This window comes from Bombus bifarius, unplaced genomic scaffold (assembly GCF_011952205.1).
Source record: "Bombus bifarius isolate JDL3187 unplaced genomic scaffold, Bbif_JDL3187 scf7180000007971, whole genome shotgun sequence".
Classification (NCBI taxonomy): Eukaryota; Metazoa; Arthropoda; class Insecta; order Hymenoptera; family Apidae; genus Bombus; species Bombus bifarius.
In genome coordinates, this window is record NW_022884357.1 from 217,660 (window position 1) to 238,536 (window position 20,877).

A 20,877-nucleotide genomic window follows, 5' to 3' on the forward strand; every position below is an offset into this window, starting at 1 on the left:
AAGGATATTGTACACAGACGAAGCTCGCTAACTCGAACCTTAATGGAAGAATCAAAATTTTCAAGTTCTAGAAGTTTCGATTGTATGTGGAATTTTTACTCGAAAAGTATTCGACATAAAGAAGCTTTGTACGAAGGTACAATTATTTTCACCTTCTCGGAAGATGTTATTATTTGATATATATAAATGCATAAGTTAAAGATATGCACGTGGTCGAAGTGCGATGAAGTAGAGATACGACTTGTGTCGTCTTATGTTATGTTATGTCCAGTTGCGATACAAGTTCCACTTGTCAGAGATCTGGCTATTGTAAATTCCAGTTACAGAAGTAACATAATGCATCTGAACGCGTGACAAATAATTCGAGTTAATGTCGGTTTTATTTCGATTTCCAGACGTCTTCGCGGCAGGGCAAAAGGAAATGAGCAAAGCTGTGATCTTGTAGAGATTTTCGACTTACAGAGGTTCGAGTTATGGTGCTCCGACTGTAATAATTTATCGTATCGTCGAGTTTGTTTTATTTTATTGTATTATATTTCTTTTATTTTCCAACGCGAGGAATCCTCATCGAAAATCTTTTATTTGCATCTCGTCGCGAATGATCACCGAACTTGGCGTTATCCGTGTCTGCTATCTCGGACAGATTGAGATTCCTAATAAGAGTAGGAACATGAGGAAACCCCGGATTATTGGCTGAGATTGAAAGGAACGAACGATACTTTCAAGGTCCGCCGAAGAGACGTAATGGACAATCTTGGAAAGGTCTTCGGATAGAGTTACCCCTTGACGTATATATTGTATAAGCGAGCAGAATATAATGCACGTGGGCGTACATAGAGATGGAACATATCGGAAGAGATCTACTATATCGATCTCGTAGCGATCCGATCGCGTCCCTTGACAATCTCTGGTAGGCTGCGTGATCTGGGTCAACGAGAGAGGAACCTTTGTTCAGCTGCGCAACTTCGGTTGCCAATTTGGTATTTGTATCTTGATTCTGAATTCCGCGTTAGCGAATTTAGCTCGACACGTGCGACCATCGATTTAACAAAAATTCGCGATTCGATCAGAAAATATTGGACGATTCAGTCACTTGGAAGGAAGGAAGAACGCGGAGAAAATGGGAATTACAGACGTCATGTTTGAAAATTTACTTACTTGGAACGTTCGCGAACAAAGTATTTCAAAATTTGGGAAGAAAATATGTAAAGAGATCGTACATGAAGAAGAAGCAAAGAAAGATGAAATGAAACGTCTGGATTAATCGTATCGTTTTACTTTCTGATCAAATGAACCTGTGGTTACAAAGGGTTAAACGATGGCACGCGGCGATGCGTAGCTGCTTTCGTTTCTCCCTAAGTAGCGAATGAAGAAATCTCGAGAAACGAGCAATTAAAAGCGATACAGCGGTCGGAACGTGCAGCTCGCGGTAATAAATCGTTTCTATCGCTTGGGAGGATCTGCAACTGATTTTCTGCTGCAGTGAAATTATCTGTTTAGGAGGAGCGTAATGCGCGTTCACCGGCCATTGTAACGTTCAATTGCGCAAGTAGACAGCTAAGATACTTTTCCGTTTCTAGCGACGATCGTTTCGTCTAGATTCATGAATACTCTACCGTTGCATTCGTGAATTATTTTCGAAATTTAATTTCGTCCGTCGCAGCTGGTGAATCAGTCAACGAAATTCATTAAATTATTCACGCGGCGATTGCTCAATTTGGTGTCAAACGACCTGTACTGGCAAATTTTCTCTCGCTACACACGTTGCCAATATTACAGTCATTTTCTCTGTTTAATTCGTGCAACCGATAATTAATTTTTTTTTATCGAAAGGAAAACGTCTGATAATAGAACGTTTCACGAGCGGAAAAACAGTTATCTTTCGCAAAACGGACGCTGGCGCCGCGTCCGGGCGATCGATAGATCAAAAACAGCCGAGTAACCGTCCAAAGGCCCGACTTCCTGTAATCGAAGGACGATCTCCGGCTCTCGCGTCTGTAGACGCTGTTACGAAACCGATTGCGCCGCGTAAAAACGCGTGTGTGTCGCGTACACGCAGTTACATGAAGAAACTCGGCTTGTTACGCGTTGCACTTCCGTTTTACAAGCCGTGTAACATTACTCTCGACCGAGAGAGAACCAAAATGAAAGACGCAGGAAGGAAAAGCAGGCGAAGTAAGAAGAAGGAAGCGATATATTTCAGGGAAAAGATTTCTCGATGTAACCGTCACTTCCTGAAAGTTATTCTTCACCATTGGCAAATATTTCTCTCCTTTTCCATTTTTATATTTTTTTTTTCTAGTTTAATGTCGCATTATCCAGAGAATTAATAGCGACACTGTGAGAAGATGTGCTATATGAGAAGTATCGGTAGCATAATTAGCATAACAGGTATTAATTTATCGAATAATTTGCTTTTCCCCACAAACATGAGTAAATAGTGCATTTTGTTGCTTGTCGAAATATGTTTGAGAGAGGGCGTATTAATTTCTATTTTCCACGGAGTATACTTATAGAAATGTTGTTTCTCCTTTTCCTCTATTTTCGAGCATCGCTCGAGTAGTCGATTGGGAGAACACCAGTTTTTCACAGACTACGACAACCGAATCGTACAGAACGAGGAAATTGGTCTTTGTTATTCATGCAAGATGAATCTTAGTGGGACAGGTATTTTGAACTTTAAACGATCTCATCGAAATAACCATCTTGCCGTTACGTAGGATGCACTTAATGGGACATTGATTCTTACTCTGTGTTTACAAGCACTTAAAAACGATCGCGACAGCTATAATTACTGATCAACGGATAAAAAATTGTAGTCTGTATAAGCGGACGGAAAACAGTAACCGCACAATTTGAAAATCGCGGATAATTTATACGTAAACACGTGTAATGGAGAATGTGTTATAAAACGTGCCTCGAAATCGCAATTACATTTTCGATTATTGAAATTCAAGGATTACAGACGATACGATCTCTACTGCACTTTGTACGATTGACCAATTCGTCCAAGTTGCATAAGCCTGTGGTATACTCGATGTACAGTTTATGAATCTAATTGAGTAGAAATCGATTAAAATTCATGGAAATGGATAGGCCGGCCTTGGGGCCGGTGCATCGACTAATTTTCGCGTTTCAAAAGCAACCTGCGTCGGATCAATCCTTTGTTTTGAGGAATCGAGTCACACTCGTGGCACAAATTTCTTAACAGTAATTTTGCTCTTAAAATACGCTTTTAATACGCTTTTAAATAACTAACCTTCTCCTCTGTGAAACGAACATAATAATTTATACTAAATAATAATCTCATACTTAGTAGATCGAATCAGAGATATTCGATATAGAAATTAAGGAGTAATAAAATTAAGAATATTAGCTTCTCTTGCAAATAAAGAGGTTAATCTGATAAATAATTGAAACATCGATGGTTCTGATCACCTTTACGTTGAAAAAACGGTCAGTCGTACGTATGAAAGTATTAAGCAATCGGTCGTAGCGTTCACGAGAAAAATCGCGGCATTTTCCGATAATAATGGAAACAATTGCCACGAACTGTTTCGACCGCACTCGGTCAAGTGTTGGCGCACTCGATACCCCATTGTGGGCCTGTCAAGGTCTCTATCAGGCAACGAGCAAATAACAGCGGTCGCCTATCGTGCAAAACCGATAACCTCTTTAGTCAAATGACACGCGTTTCCCACACCGGTGTCAAAGATCACCTTAAAACGCAGAACCACGGTAGTACACTCGTGACTCGATTCTACCGTGCAAAAGAGACTGGAAATTATTCGACACGGTTTGCGTGTGGAACCGCACGAATCCGCGATAACTCGCAAGATAATGGAGCTACCGAGAGTCCGATGTTAAATTGGAGAAAAACGGAGAAGCGTAGCTTGATCGAGATTTAAAAGAAAAATGAAGGATTCGAAGGATCTCTATGGTAACATAGCTGCGAAGATACTTGACGCGGGAAGACTTGCAAGTTTAGCAAAATTTTGCAAAGTTCTTCTTTTCTTCCAAGTCCTACCGTAATTTGTTGTTTACGCTTTATTTGCGCATAAATTTTCTCAGAGGAGTATGACGTGCATGTGATCGGTGGGAGTAGGACAAGATGTTAAATACGCGGAATCGAGCAACCAGCATCCCGCGTTGTGAAATATCATCGGCTGGTGCAGGAAAGTGGCGATTTCGCTGACACCGGAAATTGTGAGACCGATATAAATCGCAACGAGGGCATACCGAAATATTTTTGCTCGTCCGGTCGATTCCCACGAGAGGCGTGGCCCGTTCTCGAAGGAACCGGAAGCGGGCTGCACCGTGGCCTGCATCCAAATGACTTTTCAAAAAGTCGTTATATCATGCCGCTCGATGTCGACTACGAACACTTTTCACTTTCGTGAAATCGACCCTCTGCTTTCTTATGCTTCTCCGACGTTCACTTCGACGAAATGTCTCGTGTCTTTGTTTGTTTAATACGCAGAATGACGTGTTTATCCATCAAGATGCAACAGCAACGAAGAATTTCTCTACTTTACTAAATTGATTTAAATCAATTTAGAAAGCAGGAATGTTTTTAAAGTACCTAATCGGTTTCGCGATATAAAAGATCGAGCGAGCGACCGGAACTATAAAGAAAATGAAATAATAGAAATACTAATAACAGCCAAAATTTACAAGCTGGTTAAATTACCTTTATCAAGATTTCAATTTACATTTAAATTAAAATCCACTGTATCTCGTTTTCCGTGTTAATTATACTTTCTTAACTCCATTGGTCTGCGGTGCAGGCACCTGAAACTCGAAGCTGGTAACGTGTAAACAAATTTTCAAAAGTCTATGGCCACTGGTTACCGCGCTTCGTTCACGAGAATCCTCGATACTCGGACACCCTGTTACGCAAGATTCGCGAATGTTGCTCGTCAAAATGTCTCATATCGACGATTCTTCGTAGAAACTTCACCGTCATAAAAGAACATATTCCCATGGGGGATTGAGTTCTCTTTACGTAATGCGCTGTCGTATTGGAATAACCAGGATTACGCGCGACTCCAAGTATCGTTTGTCTCGAAATCGATGATCGACAAAAGGAAACAGGAAAACAGGAGGAAAGAACGCAACGCGACGCAATCACGATTGCGTAGAGATGTATATAAGATGTAAAAGAAGCTCGAATAACAAAGAAACTCTCTTCAAATCGCGTAACGAGGCTGATTGACTGATTTTTCTTACGGTGCCATTTACAACGAAATATTTAAGCTGCAACTTTTCGCTGGTTTATGACCAACGTCGCGAGAAAGGAACGAATGATTTCATCGATCGATACCTCGTAACGAATTTCTTCGTTACGCTACTTCCAGGTCATTGTATTTAAATGACCGTCTCACTGACACACCGTGTCTCGTAGGATTGTCTTTTTCGATTCATAATGATCGTTCTCGATCGGATATCGTGTCGACGACCTCTCAGCGACGTTCACTCGCGATCGATTCAATGCGAAGGATAGTTTCTTCCGCGATTATATATCGTTCACAAATTTCAATGAAAGCGGTCAAAATTGAAATTGTATCTAGATTGAAGAGAAAATTCCCTAGGAAGAAAACTATTTACCAGAAATGATACGATTAGCGAAAGAAGATCGTCGTTGTTTGAAAATCACTGTAGTGCTTAAAAATATAACCAAGGAAAATTTGTATAAATAAAGGTTCCTTAGTCTTGAAGCAGAATAATTATGGAACCTGATTGGAATGGAACTGTTACGAATCTGGAATTCAAGTCTCTGACAGAATACTTAACACGCGAAGTGTTCAAACGTTTAATACGTTGAAAATGACATAAAGCTCCTACGATGACGAAGACGATGATTATACCAATAACCAGAAACCACCGTGTTGAGGTAGGAGTAGCTACTTAGCTGAGATCAACCATGCATTATCGTCGAAGGGAACGGCACTATTTCTCGAAACTATTACGGTCACGTCACGATCGATTTCGTTAAAATCACGAGCTCAATCAACGTGCAAATTAGCGCTGGAAAGGACAACTGGTTATAAGCGTCTATGATGGATTACGCGTCAAGCAAGCACGTAAAGGGAAAGAATTTCTGAACGCCATAAAACGCATCTTACGTAGCTACTGACATTCGATTTTGTCGACTCGCGAAGGTTTCTCTCCACTGCCCTGCAAGCTCTTACGGAGCAGAATTAATTTCACCTCGTAACTCATGCATGTGGCTGAATGTTGTGACACACCCGCCGTAAATTACGAGCGTCGTTCGAACACGCTCGAACGTGTTTCAAGCACGCCAAGTTGCCAAAGATAGGCTAATTAGTGGCGCGGAACGTTGGAAGAAAAGGCTCGTTACGCGTCTTTATTTTTCTCTCGTTCCAATTCTCCCCGTGAATTTTCCTCGCCGAAGGGTTTTTCATTGTTGCGCCGTTCCGCGCGTTGTCGCAATCGTTTCGTCGAGAAAGCGCCGCCGGTGATCTCGTTAAAGCCTAACAACGCACGAATTACGAGCTTCGCTCGCGGTAATTTCAATGGCCGATGCTTTCTGCCTGCGCGTTGCGTTGCGATCCTTCGTCCACGATTTTCCCGCGTTCCGCTCCACGGAAAACTGCAACCTTTGTCTCGTTCTGTTGTTGCAGGAAAATTATGGAGAGAGGCTCGTCGGTACCGTGGCAAGAGACGCTTCGAGAAGCTATAGGGGACGACAAATTGGACGCGTCTGCGCTCAGAGAGTACTTCAGGCCTCTCGAAGACTGGCTGAGAACGGAAAACCTGAGAACCGGGGACATCGTCGGCTGGTCTTACGGTAAGAAACTCACCTGTCGTTGCTCTGTGCTATATCCACGGTATAGATTGTTCGTAAGCGGTACATTTGTTCTATCGTTAATTGATTATTTTAAGAGACAAATCGAACAACTTGGCTTTACACGAACCAACCTGATACCTAACACTTATCTTTGAAATCCCAATTTTGACTCACGGCCATTCACGTGACACGGCCAATCCACTTACCACGATTCGAATTCCGTGAGATGCCTTCATTTTTCCTCGGCTACTACACCAACCAACCCTTTCACCAATTTATTTCGATCCACCATTCGCGCATCATAACCGTCATACTTCGCAGCGTCGAATCGTATAAACTAATTGCAGAACCCATTGGATGATCGAACGATTGGATTTCAATGCAGGAAATAGTTACGCGTTACGTAATAAAATCAGAAGTAGAAATAGCTTAGACAGAGCCGATATTTGGTAAACGAAACGAGGCTAAATCAATTTAGACGTTAATTAGCGAACCAAGCGATAAAAATAATTAAGCAGAAGCAATATCGAATTACGCGCTTTGATTTTATTATATCTCGAATCTAGATATTATCGATTAAATTCGTAGGCAATTATAGTTCAGGTAATCAGAGTTTCACTGTATTTGCTCCGTACGTGAATTTTATTCTTGCATCCTGGCCCAACGTGAACAGGTCAGAAACAAGGATCCGATTCACGCGACGAGACACGATCGACACAGCGTACGCTAGCGCGCCTTTCATCGTAACTTGTTACAAATTATGCAATTTCCTACCGTAACAGATTGAAGGTTGCAGTTCCCACGTGCCAGTTACCGTCGGGGAGCGCTACAAATATTCATCGTGTGACGACATTCGACTGAATTACGATACAGCGCGCGGCGAAATTATTAGGATTGCCACGTTACATCTTCCCGAGCTGGAGCTCTTGCCAAATTCACAAGCGACGTTACGTAGCGCACGTGTAATCGCTCCTATGCTCGAGCATAGAGAAATAACAGAAAAAGGAAAGGAAAAGCTAGCTGAGATACTTTCGATAATGGATGGTAATTAATTATCTGGATGATTATCTAACGAGGATCGTAACACGCTGACCGACGGTCGTTCTTCTGGCTGATCATAGCGACCATTAAACCGTGAAAGCATCTGAAACGCTATTTATTCCTCTGTCGTTTCCTTATTTTAATTGCTTCAACGTCCATAATATCGATCGATGTACTATACAAAAATGTTTTACTTTCATACGGAACTGTATTGTTTTCACGTTAAACGTAGAGCAGGGTCCGATCAGACCACGGATCGCCAAGTTCTCTCTCTCCGTGGGACTGGTGGATTGCGAAATCGGAGTAGAACGAGGAAAGAACGCGAGCATGGACCGTAAGAAAATAGCTTATGCCATTGGAGGAGAAAGAGACGTTGAATCGCGAGAGACGTTCGACGATTCTACTCTCGTTTCCATTGCACGTTGCACATCGTAACCCGTCGATTTGCCTCGCGAACACGCGTGTAACACGGTTTCTTAGGCCATTAAGATCGAAGCTGTGAAATGGCGCGTAAAAATTGAGAAAACGTATGATCGAAAAATGTAAATATTGTAACTTTCATATCGTCTTACCAAAGTAATAAGATCGTTACAACGATTACGACATAATCGTAAATGGCCACCACTATTACAACAACATTAACGAAGACGAAAAGGAAAGAACATAAGTAATTTGAAAATTCGACGAACTATCAATCAGTCGAATACGTATTTCGCAGCCCGTTCACTCTTTCGACATATTCAGGAGATTTATATCTTGCAACCCAAAAATTAGTCCAACTGCCTCAGCCACCAACTGACGTCGCAATTAACAAATCGATACACAAGCCATTCAGGAATCACGTTGATCAATTCCATACATCGTACGATAGAAAAAGATTATGACGTTTGATCAATTGTTCCGTGCTAAATAATACAAGCCGAATAAAAAGAAGGATGATTGTGGCAGGTTCGGCGACACACAGAAGGAAAAATGAGCCGCTTCTGAGAAGCGATCGCGATGGAAAGCGCAGATGTACGTGACTCGTGCGTTACGAGGAGAAAGAACGCCGGTTGTATAATTTCTCTGTCGATCGCCATACCGCCGTTACCGTTCCTCTTTCCTTCTTTTACTCTCTGCCTCACGATTTCCTTTAAAAACGGGCGCCTTTAATCACCCTTTCGATACCGTACGCTGCTTTTACGACGTCTCGATGGAGAAAGCATTTCGCGTCGTGCTTTTTCGCCGCCCCCCTTCTTTTTCTCGATGATCGTAGTCGCGGTAATTGACTATTTAGACGCAAGTAATGGAATATTAAATTTAGGATTTTTGCAAAAACAAACGAGTTATCGCGATATAAAGCTAGGCTAGCTAATTGGCTAAGTGGTTAAGCTGGTATACAAGTTACGCGTCGATACGCGTAAAGAGAGATCGTGGCGTGATGATCGCGTAATTTCAAGTACCGATGACTTGCAGCTTGAAAAAGGTGTTTTATGGCGACCGAGACACGTCACCGGTCGAAAGGGAAAACGATTCCTGTTCTAGTTGCTCGATCGACAAGATGGCCTTTTTGCTACTATTGATCTTGATTATGGAATTTTAGAACGGTACGTTTACAGAGCCCTGCAGTCGTAAACGATCTGTCGATCTTTTTGAGACACATTCTCCTTACGCTTTACGAGCTTCACGATTCGTAAAGAACCAAATGATATATTTTTTTCTATCATCTACATATATATACACAGTCGTTAGATTTTGAAAAGTTCGTGATATGATCAACTGTTGCGATTATTTCTTGTTGCCCAGAACAAAGAAACAATTGGTCGTGCGGATAATTTTGATCGAATCAGATGATCTCGGAATTAAATTAATACATTGGGGTTAGTGCAAAGTTATATTATTGCTCGAAAGACAATTTTCATTCGACAATTCAAATTATCGATCAAATTGTAGAAGATTTTTATAGTATCGCGATAAAGTGCATTGCCTATATCGAAAATTAAAAAATCGAACGAAGGTCGTTTTCGTTACGAGTTCTCAATTCAAGCAACTTCCATTGCTTCTACCTATCTCTTCCGATCCTTTTATTACCTTATTTCCCGATCCCTGCTATTTACACCAAATCACATCGACCAGTAATTCCTCCCACGAAACAGATAGCTATCACCGTAAAGTCATTCATCGACCGTAATAACAGTAACCGTATCGTAAATCGTATTGAAATAGTAATACCACTGTACATTTCACGATAGCCTAACCATGGATTACTACAATTGCAGACGGAGATTACTGCAAGCGCAGCATCGAGACTGCTGGTCTGCAGGTCTACGGAAGCGGATTCTACAACGAAGCCACAAGAACGCGTGTGACGACAATTTTACCAGCGATTCTCTTAACAATTTCGATACTTCGTTAATAAAGAAGAAATTTAGTGGAACAGCGAGCCAGATGTTCAAGCATTCTTTAGGATATTTTTTAGCAGAGACGATCAATGCTTCTCGATCTGTCAAGCAATCGAAAACCAAACAAATGACCAAAATGTTTCTAGATAATTGTTTTCGTATGGTAGTATAAAGTATATGCTCGATCGTGAACGAGCGTTTTTTACATAAAATAAGACGCGTCGAATTGGAAACGTCGCGTGTACCCAGTAATTATTGTTATTGTTGTAAGTATTCACTACTAATTTAACAGCGATCCGCAACGTGGCAATGGTACGCGCGTGCAATTAAGCTCGCGTGCGAGCAGCACTCGTGTGAGCGCATAAATCGTTTCAGCATGTCGAGGGCCACTCTCGTGTCGCGTACCTTGAAACGTCTCGGTCCCGACGTTTAATAAAGACAAAGAGATTTACGTCCTCCATCGTTAAACGGTGCCAGCGCGCTTTCCAGACAGACACGAGTCGTGCTTTTCTTCTCTAGAACTTCAGCTTAGTCGTAGACCCACCACGATAGTGGCCACGATCAATTCGTAAAATATCGTTTGAAATTTTAAAAACTCGCAACGATACATTCTTGGCAATTTCTTACAATCTCTTAGAAAGTACGAACTTGCTTTTTCCTCTGTATTGGATATCTTTTTTCATATTCGCTGGAAACTTTAACAAAACGTCGATCAATGAAATTATCGTTTAGTAGAAAATTTAGAAACGAACGCTTGGACTTTACTCAAAGATCATTTTGGTATAGATAATCAAAATTCTAGCATACTTTTCATTTTGGTTTTTTCGATGCATATTTTACGCCCCAGTTATCGGTAATTCTAATATTAACTCGACTATACCTAGTTGTAAATATATGTACCTACGTATATAAATCGTTCACAGCTCTGTAGATCGTGGAATATCGTGAGAAACAGAATTAACGAAAAAATAAGCTCGTTTCGTAATTGCCTTCGCGACACGGTTCGTAAGCCACGTCTCAGACAATTCCACAATCGTGTATCGTAATTGGAAGATATTTCGATCGCAAATGGGAACGAGCTCGGCCCGTAACGATCGTACGAATTATATCGTTCGCTCGGTATCTTTGCAATTTTCATGAGGAGAAAATCAATATTCCGTAGTATTATTGGTATATGCATTTTGTACCATTAAACGTCAACCGTACCGTTAGAGCGAATTATTTTTACCATAATATATTCTCGTAGGAGAAACTGGAACGTGTAAACACGGAAATCGAAATGAACAAAGATTGAAATAAATTTTTAGCGCTAAGTATTTCCAGGTCTATAGCGATAATTAAGCTGCAGACTTTACACCTTTATGGGTGATTTAAACATGCAAAAATCTTTAATAGATAATTTGAACACGTATAAACGATTATTGATATGCATTAATAAATAGAAATTAATTAATTAATTAATTAATAGCAGTCTAGTAACGATGATAGTAATAACGTGATAATGGCAATGCCGCGTTTGAAATTTAAGATTTCAAACCACAAAGAAGATACTTTTTTTTATTGTTCACCAGTCCACAAAGGGAGCCTGCTGTCCGCAACCCATTATTCCCGACTTTCGTGGCTCTCACAGGAGTAGAAACGAGCCTCGACCATCGAATAAAAACCGTTTGACGGCGAAGAACCGAAATTGGTTTCTCGGGTTACGTAATTAAAGGATCGCATATCCATTCGCTGTATCGCGGATAATCGCGTTATTACGAAACCCATAAAAATTGTAATTCCATGGGGCACGTCTTTGTTTAACGAATCCCTTTGTTTCAGTCTCCGAGTAGATCTCAAAATCGCTATTGTACACACTTGTATATTCTCTTAATCTGCCTTGACAATCTTTTCATTTCTCTCATCTATGATTTCAACTCTTAGATTGAATATTGCAACATAAATCGTGTATAATTTTAATCAAGAACGTCGGCCTCTAACAGGTAATCCAATGATTTGTGAAATTTAACAAAGACACCGGTCTCTTCCTGGATCTTTGCTTGATACGTGCAGGACCGACAGCTTTCACGAGAACCGCAATAGGAGACGTTATTGTTCTTACAGGGACAGCTGTTCAGACATAATTACACAAAGGTGGTTTGTCCAGAAACTGGTTCACCCACTTGCGTAACGCGAAGATGCGGAAACCGAGTTCGAAAGAGCCGACGCTCGATTGCGGCATCAAACGTGCCCCGATGCTTTTATTCCACTCGTCTTGAACGTGTCTAGATCTTATCTTCTACACCTTTCGATGCGTCTCGAATGTTACTACGATCGACACCGTCTTAACGTTCAAGTACAATTATACCTACGGTAGGTGATAACGTTTCGATTAATCTGTCCTGTGACGGTGGCTAACCGTTGTTATTACACCTAACGAGAAAGCGAAATCGAAATGGAAACGATATTTCCTCACACATTTCTATAAATTATTTCTATAAATTATTTACGATCGGGCGATTCGCAGAAATTCGTTAGATTTCTCCCCTAACTTGCTTATACGCAATAGAGAAAATCACATAAAATAATCATCCTACAAGAAGAATAGTAAATCAAAAGTTTACGATTCGTAACAAGTTAGCGTTCCTTTTGAACTGCAGATATTTATGCAAATTCGTATTTATACGAACATAATAGACAGAATAGGTAGAACACTGTATAATGCATATAAACTTTCTAACAACGTGACACTAATCCTGTGGAATTTTTATATTGAATCATTGATTAGCAGCGATCGATCGACCAACCATCGTATCTTCGTATCATTATAAATCGCCAGTGTAAATTTGCTCGGATCGACGATGATCAGAAGCGAATTTATCCAGACCGTTCAAAGCCTGGAGCGTTTCTCAGCGCCGGTAGACTTGGAGATAAAAAAGGAAAAGAAAAATTGGGACAGAGAATGAGATACGAGAGGAGAAGTCACGCCCCGGTCGTCAATCTCGATTCAAGCACGGATTTCGTGGCCTCGGGCCATGACACACAGGGTTAAGAGGTCGTTTTTCTCCGATCGAGCCGCAGGACAGCCAGTGATCCGAGAACCGATCCGATCGGCCGCCCCTTTCGCTTTCGACTTCATCCGTTGCTTGTGTGTCTGCTGGCCAAAAACTTGTCCGTCCGGTTGCGTAATCTGAAGACCGGGAAGTCTTATCTTTCCGCGAAATGTCTGCACAATGACTCGGCGAATGCCTCTCGTCCACTTTCACCGTCGCGTCGTCCACGCACGCACGACCTCCAATACACACGCCTTTGAAATTCGTTCGAGAAAACACCGTGAAAATTCCACGACCTCGATTCGTTGACAGGAACATACGTTTGTGGTATGGTTTTTTTTTTTATGATGTAAGGAGGATTACGGCGGAAGGTCGTAGTCGAAAAAGCTCGAAGAATGGATAATCCAGATGGAGACATTTTTTTCAAGGTCACTGATTTTCAGGTTTCAAGGACACGATTCACTTAGTAGCTTGTTACTTATGTAATGGCACCTTTTACATAAGATTTTCGTATATGCGATTCAATGCATTTTCTCAGAGATTAATTAACTTTATTGTTCTAGTTTTATGAATAGACTAGAAAATTAAAATGTATATATTAATAATTTAATAAGCCTAAAATTAAAATTTAATAATTTAATAATTCTTGAAATGGGACCATTACAGTTTCTTGTGAAATAATTTATACGTTAAAAGATTCTTTCTAGGTGGTTTTCTCCAAATAATAAATTTGTTTCCAGCAAGTTCCACATCAAAACTTGCATACCTATGTGATTGTTCATAATGATGAAGAAAAAAATTTTTGATATTTTTAAAATCGAACATGTTATACGTTATTTATAGCAAATGTATTCTTTAATATAATCGATGATTAGCCGTGGAACGAAATTTAGTACTAATACTATCTAGAATAATTTGACAGAGAACTTCGTATAATGTTTATCATGAGATCGCAGAACGAATGGCGCCAGAGAAAATGAGACGGGTGGTCAACGATACTCGAGACTAATATCTGGTTAGATCGTAATGAGCGTAATTACTATTAACGGAGAACAATGCCTCTCTTGCGCAATTCAGAAGGTGAAACGGAGCACAATGTCACTAGCTTGTGCAACTATCTTAAACCTGCAATCCACTGCTCTTTATTCGATTAATTTCCGTCAATCTTCTGAATGAAGCACTCGGTGTGTTTAGAAGAAGAAATCATTGCTATTCAATTTGCTTCAGACTAATGAATTCCATTCGAAAGTAGCAAAGAACCAGGTATCCATCGGATTGGATCTCATGAATGAGAGCACCATGAACTTACGTAAGATGGTAAATTGAAGATCGTTTTTCTACGACTACAGAAAATTTCAAAAAAGAGAAACAAACGTATTGCACAATTAAAACTATAGGCTATAACGTGCAACTTTCATCGGTGTTTTTTTTAGGCGCACGTTACTTATTATTGAACAAAACATTTGATAATACCAATTTTCTAAGAAACATTGAAAAATAAAATATATAATAAGCGATTGTATCTTTTTAACGCTTAAACAGATATCTCAAGTGTTTAAATAAATGGCAATTTATTAAATTAATGACAATTAATGGTACAATCTTATTGGATGACTTAATATCTTCGCTTTTTCATTCACGGTCCAATTGGCACATATAATGACAATTCCATTTTACAATAATATATATAATATTTTTCATCATATAGCACACCACAAAGAATCTACATTCCATTCTTTCTCACTAAAAAAATCATGTTTTATTTTTTACTCAGACTTTTTCAATAATATTTTCTACTTTTAGCAAATTTCCTTGTGTCAATTGATCGTAGCTTGTTGCGGATTAAAAAAACGAGGACATGTACTATACGGAAGGGGAAAAAGGAAAGAAAGCAAGGGAAATTATATATTCGGAAAACACGCGTTGATTTATGAACCGGAAACGCGGAATTCCGCGGTCGGAAGAAGAGGGCGCATGAAAGTTCCGCTTCCCCGGCGTAGAAAAATTCGTCTTTGCTATCTCACGTTTAACGTCGTAAACCTCGATAGAAATTTCCTTGAGCTAGTTCGTCTAGTCTATGATAAAAGAAACTAATCGCGATGACTGTTTTTCAATGAAAAACAAGAAGATCTTGGGAAAAAGAAATCTCGTTTTACAGTAGAGTTTCGCAAGCTTGGAATTCTGTGCCAGTTCTTCTATCTATTTTTCCACGAATTTTTCTAACTATTGTACAGAGAACCGCTAAAGTGTTTAAACACTCAATATAAAAGTCTTTTATATATTAGATGTATTATAAGAAACATTTATAAACATTTCACAGCTTCGTCAACATTATAATAAGACACGATTATATATCATGATTATATTGGACAAATTTGAAACAACACACACATACGTATACGTATACGTATACGTATACAATATCAAAAATTGTGTTATATTATATTATATATAAATATGTATATGTCGGAGATGAAAGGAAACCGGAGCCTTCCCTTTGAAATTTTGGGAAAATCCTCTAATACTTTAGCCTAGATTCTATCATAGCCGTAATTAAGCAATTGTTGTCATTCCATCTGATTGTAATTGTTCGAGATTTGTAATAGTGAGATTGGGCTCGAGGTGACACAACTGGTCACCGAACGTAGTCACGGTCACGGGATGAACGTTTTGCCTGACTGAGGTGTGGATTGGTTGTATGGTTCTCCCTAGAAATGTGGTTGTGGCGGCATACGGCCTCAAGAACGGGCCTAGCCACGTGTGATTTTACCTCGGAGGTGCCAATATAATGGGACACACGTTGTATTAATAATCAAACTCCAGGCAGAAACTGCCTAGCAACGGCGATTGGAACTTTCTCGATGCTTCTAACGAGTATTTAACAAACGAACGCAATTTTAAAGCAAGGAAAATTTTCATCAGTCTGTTACTCGTGCGATCGCCTTGAGAAGTTACACATCGAGCAGTTTATACCGAGCGTCCCAGCAATGGTATTTTGTGCTTAAAAAGTACTTTACTCTTAGTAAAAAGTTATCCCGCTAACCGTGGATTCGTTATCTAACTCAAGAACATTGTCAATTGCGTGTCTAAACACCACGGTTGTTCGTTAAACTTTGTAAAAGTTATTTTTTTGTACCTGTAAATATAATCTCTGTTGTACAAAACGATGGCTAATTGAAACGAAGGATTGTTACGCGCCCTAAATTCTAACGATAACCCGACATATATATGTTGTTTGAAATTTGTTACATTTCCCTATCGTGCTTGCTGGCGCGAAAAAAGGCGAAGAATCAGTGAGAAATTGTTTTTTAGATAAATAAATCGGCTGACTAACGGACAGGTGCGAAATATACATATATATATAGTATATACATATAGCAAGCGTTCAAATACCTTTGTAAGTCGTTGCAAATCGGAATTAACAAACTTGTACTAACAAGACACTAAACAGTTTTGTAAAAAACAATTTCGTGAGAATTAGCCATTCACAAGATCGGTACGGCATGTATTCGTCAATTTTATCGATCAAAGTCCGTATTAAAGCGGAACCAAACTTGCTTGATAACGCAACTTCTTATCGCGATACCTTAGACCATAATCCTGCGTCTACAGAGCAAAAAGTTAATAAAAATTCCCGTGAGATTCCAACAAAATTCTTCAGAGTTAGACACGACGATATAACAGAAAAAAAATGTGTCGAATTTATGCAATCTATTCACTTTCTATCCACTATGTACAAATCGTACGTCCCCGTGACAGAACGGGGATGTTAATTGAACGTTTCCCGGACTGATGTTCATGGGGACAGTAAACAACGGCGACGTATATTAACGCAATCGTTATGCAATGTCCCTGGTACTTCCACGTTCCGTTGATTCGTGGCTGATAATCGTACGATCCGACAGCAAGAATTACAAGGATCTTACGTCATTTTGAGAAAAAAAAAGAACGAGAGTTCACCTACAGTGGCTCACGAAAGTATTCCAAGTTCTACCGTACTTATGATATTTCGTTCGTACAACGGAAGTTTGAATAGCTAGTATCAGTTGATTCGTTCCGAGAAATGGAATTCTACTTTTCTTAACATACGTTCAAAAGTATCATGATATTTTTATTCGTATCTTATATATTAAAAATATATAGTTCTTTAGGAGCTATTATAATTATCAACCCGAACGTGACTAATGTTACAGAACTAGGATTACAATTTCCGACACAACTTGCTCGATTTTACCACTATATCTTACGAATCCTTTCTCCAGAAAGCTTCTCGAGTTTCCTTATACGAGAATTTTTCTGTATCGAAAGAAAAATACAGGAAATCAGATAGAAACGATACGCGGAAACTTTCACGCGTGTTTGTCCTCTTGTCGCGGAAAATTTATGAAAGAACGCGGGTCTCCCCGATCAGATGGTATGGAGCCAGTTTCAACGATGCGTTGGTTGCGTGTAGCTATTTAGGGCAGTTTCTGTCACCGTGGAAGCACAAACATCGACGGGTCTGGCATACTAATAAACCTGATCGCGCGTATTCGTCATCTCCATCATTTTTGCGTTCCTCTTTCCAGAAGACCAGTCACCATTTGCAACGTTATACGCTACTGGTCATAAGTATCACGAAATCTATTATTCTCGTGAATTCTCACTCTCATACAGATATTTCCAGACACTTTTTCACCCCAGTTCAGGCATTTCCTTTTGTAAAACGTGTACAAGCATCGACTGTGGTATCGATTAACGCTTAGCAGGCATAACCAAGCTCTCTACCGGTCGAGAACAATAGACCGTGTACTCGTATAAGTGACCGTTGCTTACAGAAGTTAATAACGTCGGACAACATTACCATGCATTTCCCTATCCTGTTTGCTGTCGTGGAATAGGCGAACAAATCGGTGGGAAATTGTTTCGTGGGTAAATAAATCGGCTGGCTGGCCGACAGGTGAAACTTTAAAACGATAAGGATCAAAAGATAATATCCATATCGTAACACTAAGGAAGTTTAGAAAATGTAAGATCTTATGCACGGTATTGAATTTTCCAAAGAGACCAAATTCGATCTTGCAAAGAATTTATTGGTTATTGAAAATCGAAGGCGATAATTGAAAATTTTCACGAGCCATTGCAACTTCTGCTCGATCGATAAATCTGACGAGAGATCGACGTGGGTCAATTTAAAAAGTTGCCGACTCTACAGTTGACTAGAACATCGAAGCGATCGACTTTATCTCCATAAAACGAGTCTATCGAAAGAAACTAGCCAGAAAGCTGAAACAAGGACACGATGAGCAAAGTAGATTGTTTGTCACCGTTGAATCTTGCGGGGGACAGCGAAATCACGAGGTTCGTATGGTACTCGCCTCTTGTCCCAGTTACTTTGGATGCCGACAAATCGTGGCAATTAGGCTATCTTCGAAGCGAGGCTCTTGTTCATCGACTGTATCAATAACCAGTTGACAGACTTTCAGATCAATATTCGAAGAAGCACCAATCAGGGAAAATATTTTGAAATATTGGTCCTGACTCAAAAATATCACGATACATACGGAGACTAAGACGAATCTTAGAAATAATTAGAGAATTATCTAATTATCTTAAAATCTGACGCGAAGTTTAGAACTTTTCATCTGAAATTCAGACCGATGAATCGTCCCCCTTCTAATAAATCTGTTCTCTTATAAATAGTTTCAACACAATTGCGTCAATAGAAAATTATAATCAGTTAACAATCTTTTTGATAATTTAAATTAATTATCGCATGGAATATGAAATCAGAAGATGTTCCGATATTTATAAATAGCGATGTGAAATTATATCGGTTTATCATTTTATCCCATTGAATCTTAATGATGTATAGCGTAAATTAGTTAAACTCGTAACATCTAATTTTTTCGTGAAACATTTAATATTTCTTGACTCAGATTATTTTGTAATCGAGACGCAAGCATGAAATGTCATAAATGTCGACCGCGTAAAAGGCAACAGCGAATCTACGTATGTAATTATAATTATTAGCGATATCATTATGCTCATAGCGAGTTAATTTAAACTGGAAATACCAGAATTTCTCTGTTGAATTTCTCTGCAATCCGAGTTACCTGTCTCGTGCGCGATTCCATGCGAAACCATGATGCGCTTTAATCGCTGTGGCTTGACCAGTCGTGCCGCGACACTGGTACCGTGCGATCGTTAAAAGCATTTACATTAATTATCCTATTACGTCGCCGCTAGTAACAGGATATTTCATGAGAACTATCTTTAGACACGCAGTCTCTAGTCGTTTCGGTGCATCCGAAAGGTCGTTTACTCGCGCCTCGAACATAAACGAATATTTTATCCTACGTTTTAACTTGACTTTTTCACGAATCACTTTAAAGTCACCAGTACATGTGTACAGGGTGCCACAAACTTCGCATACATATCTAACGACGATTTGTGAATGATAATCTGATTGGGCAGCGTTACATACACGGGATTATTATATATTGTAATTATGTATACGTAGAATATTCTGTTTTCTTTAGTTTACCCGATATTCTTCGGAAATAGGAGCATTTGAATAAGATCTATTGGGACGACAAGTGTTGAGAAAATCGAGGTTCTACCAGAATTTCAATTTACAATTTGCTTTTACGGATAAATAGGAAGCACTGTTTTTAATTATTATTTTATCGCTAGTTCCTGCATTTCGATTAAATTCTAGTACTGGTACTGCAACCCGATTTTTCCTTAACGACTGTTAATTATTCCATTTCATCGGATGTTGTCCGTCGCGAAATTAAACGGCCAATGTTCGAGCTAACGAAGTCTGACTCCACTGTATGTCGGGAGAGTAAAAGGGAGCGCGATGAATTGCTCTTCCAATCATCTCATTACGCGGGGTCTGCTTAGTTCTAGTCGCATCGAACCAGTCCAAGAACTCATCCTCCGTTTCATTTACGAGAATTTCACTAAAACTTGCAATCTGCCGTCGGCCCCTGCTAGGAACGAGCGAGAATTTCGCGAATTCAAGAAATGCGGCTAACTTAGAAATAGTTCCGTATAATCGTGGCAGGCGAATGATCGAAAACAATGCAGTCGAGATCTTAAATTCTCTTTCTGATATTGAGAGCTTCAATTGCTCGCGTATTAATCGCAGGCCTTCTGGCCAGTGTCGTCGATCGCTAGATCGCCGAAACACTTTACGAATTCTTCGATGACTTTCGACAAAGTTCGTGTCCAAAGTATCTTACCATAGTTTATTTAGATCTTGGTCTACTTTTTAAGACTTAAATTCTATAATTTTAAAAACTGGCTTATCATATATGGTAACACAGCATTATTTACAAAATGTATAATAATATGTAATATGTAATAATAATAATGATATTTCACGCAAAAACTATCTCATTTCTTTGACCAAATATCTCACGCGCTCTTGACAAGCAATCAGAAAGTTTTCGTGGTCTTACTCACGCAACCTTCTCCGTAATGACAGTCGTTATCTTCGACACGAAAAATGCCTCGTTAAATCCAGACCTTCGTGCAAACGAACCTCTCACATAGAATTATAGTATTGTTCAAAAGTGACCGGATATCTCGTAATACGTTATTTCTATGTCCCTTAGCAGACAAT

At 39.6% G+C, this 20,877-nt stretch overlaps 1 protein-coding gene across 4 annotated transcripts in view; it reads left to right on the forward strand.

The window, feature by feature from the left end:
• Nucleotides 1-11,662, forward strand: part of LOC117214692 (angiotensin-converting enzyme) — a 54,956-nt gene extending 43,294 nt beyond the window's left edge. For 3 of the 4 annotated variants that reach the window (XM_033460919.1, XM_033460936.1, XM_033460925.1), the window contains exons 12-13: nucleotides 6,645-6,811; nucleotides 10,111-11,662. In XM_033460919.1, coding sequence (XP_033316810.1) covers nucleotides 6,645-6,811; nucleotides 10,111-10,247 — 304 coding nt within the window. In that variant the 3' untranslated portion in view covers nucleotides 10,248-11,662. The remainder of the gene's footprint in view (nucleotides 1-6,644; nucleotides 6,812-10,110) is intronic. The other variant, XM_033460945.1, reaches the window with a different exon arrangement.
• Nucleotides 11,663-20,877: the final 9,215 nt, after the last annotated feature.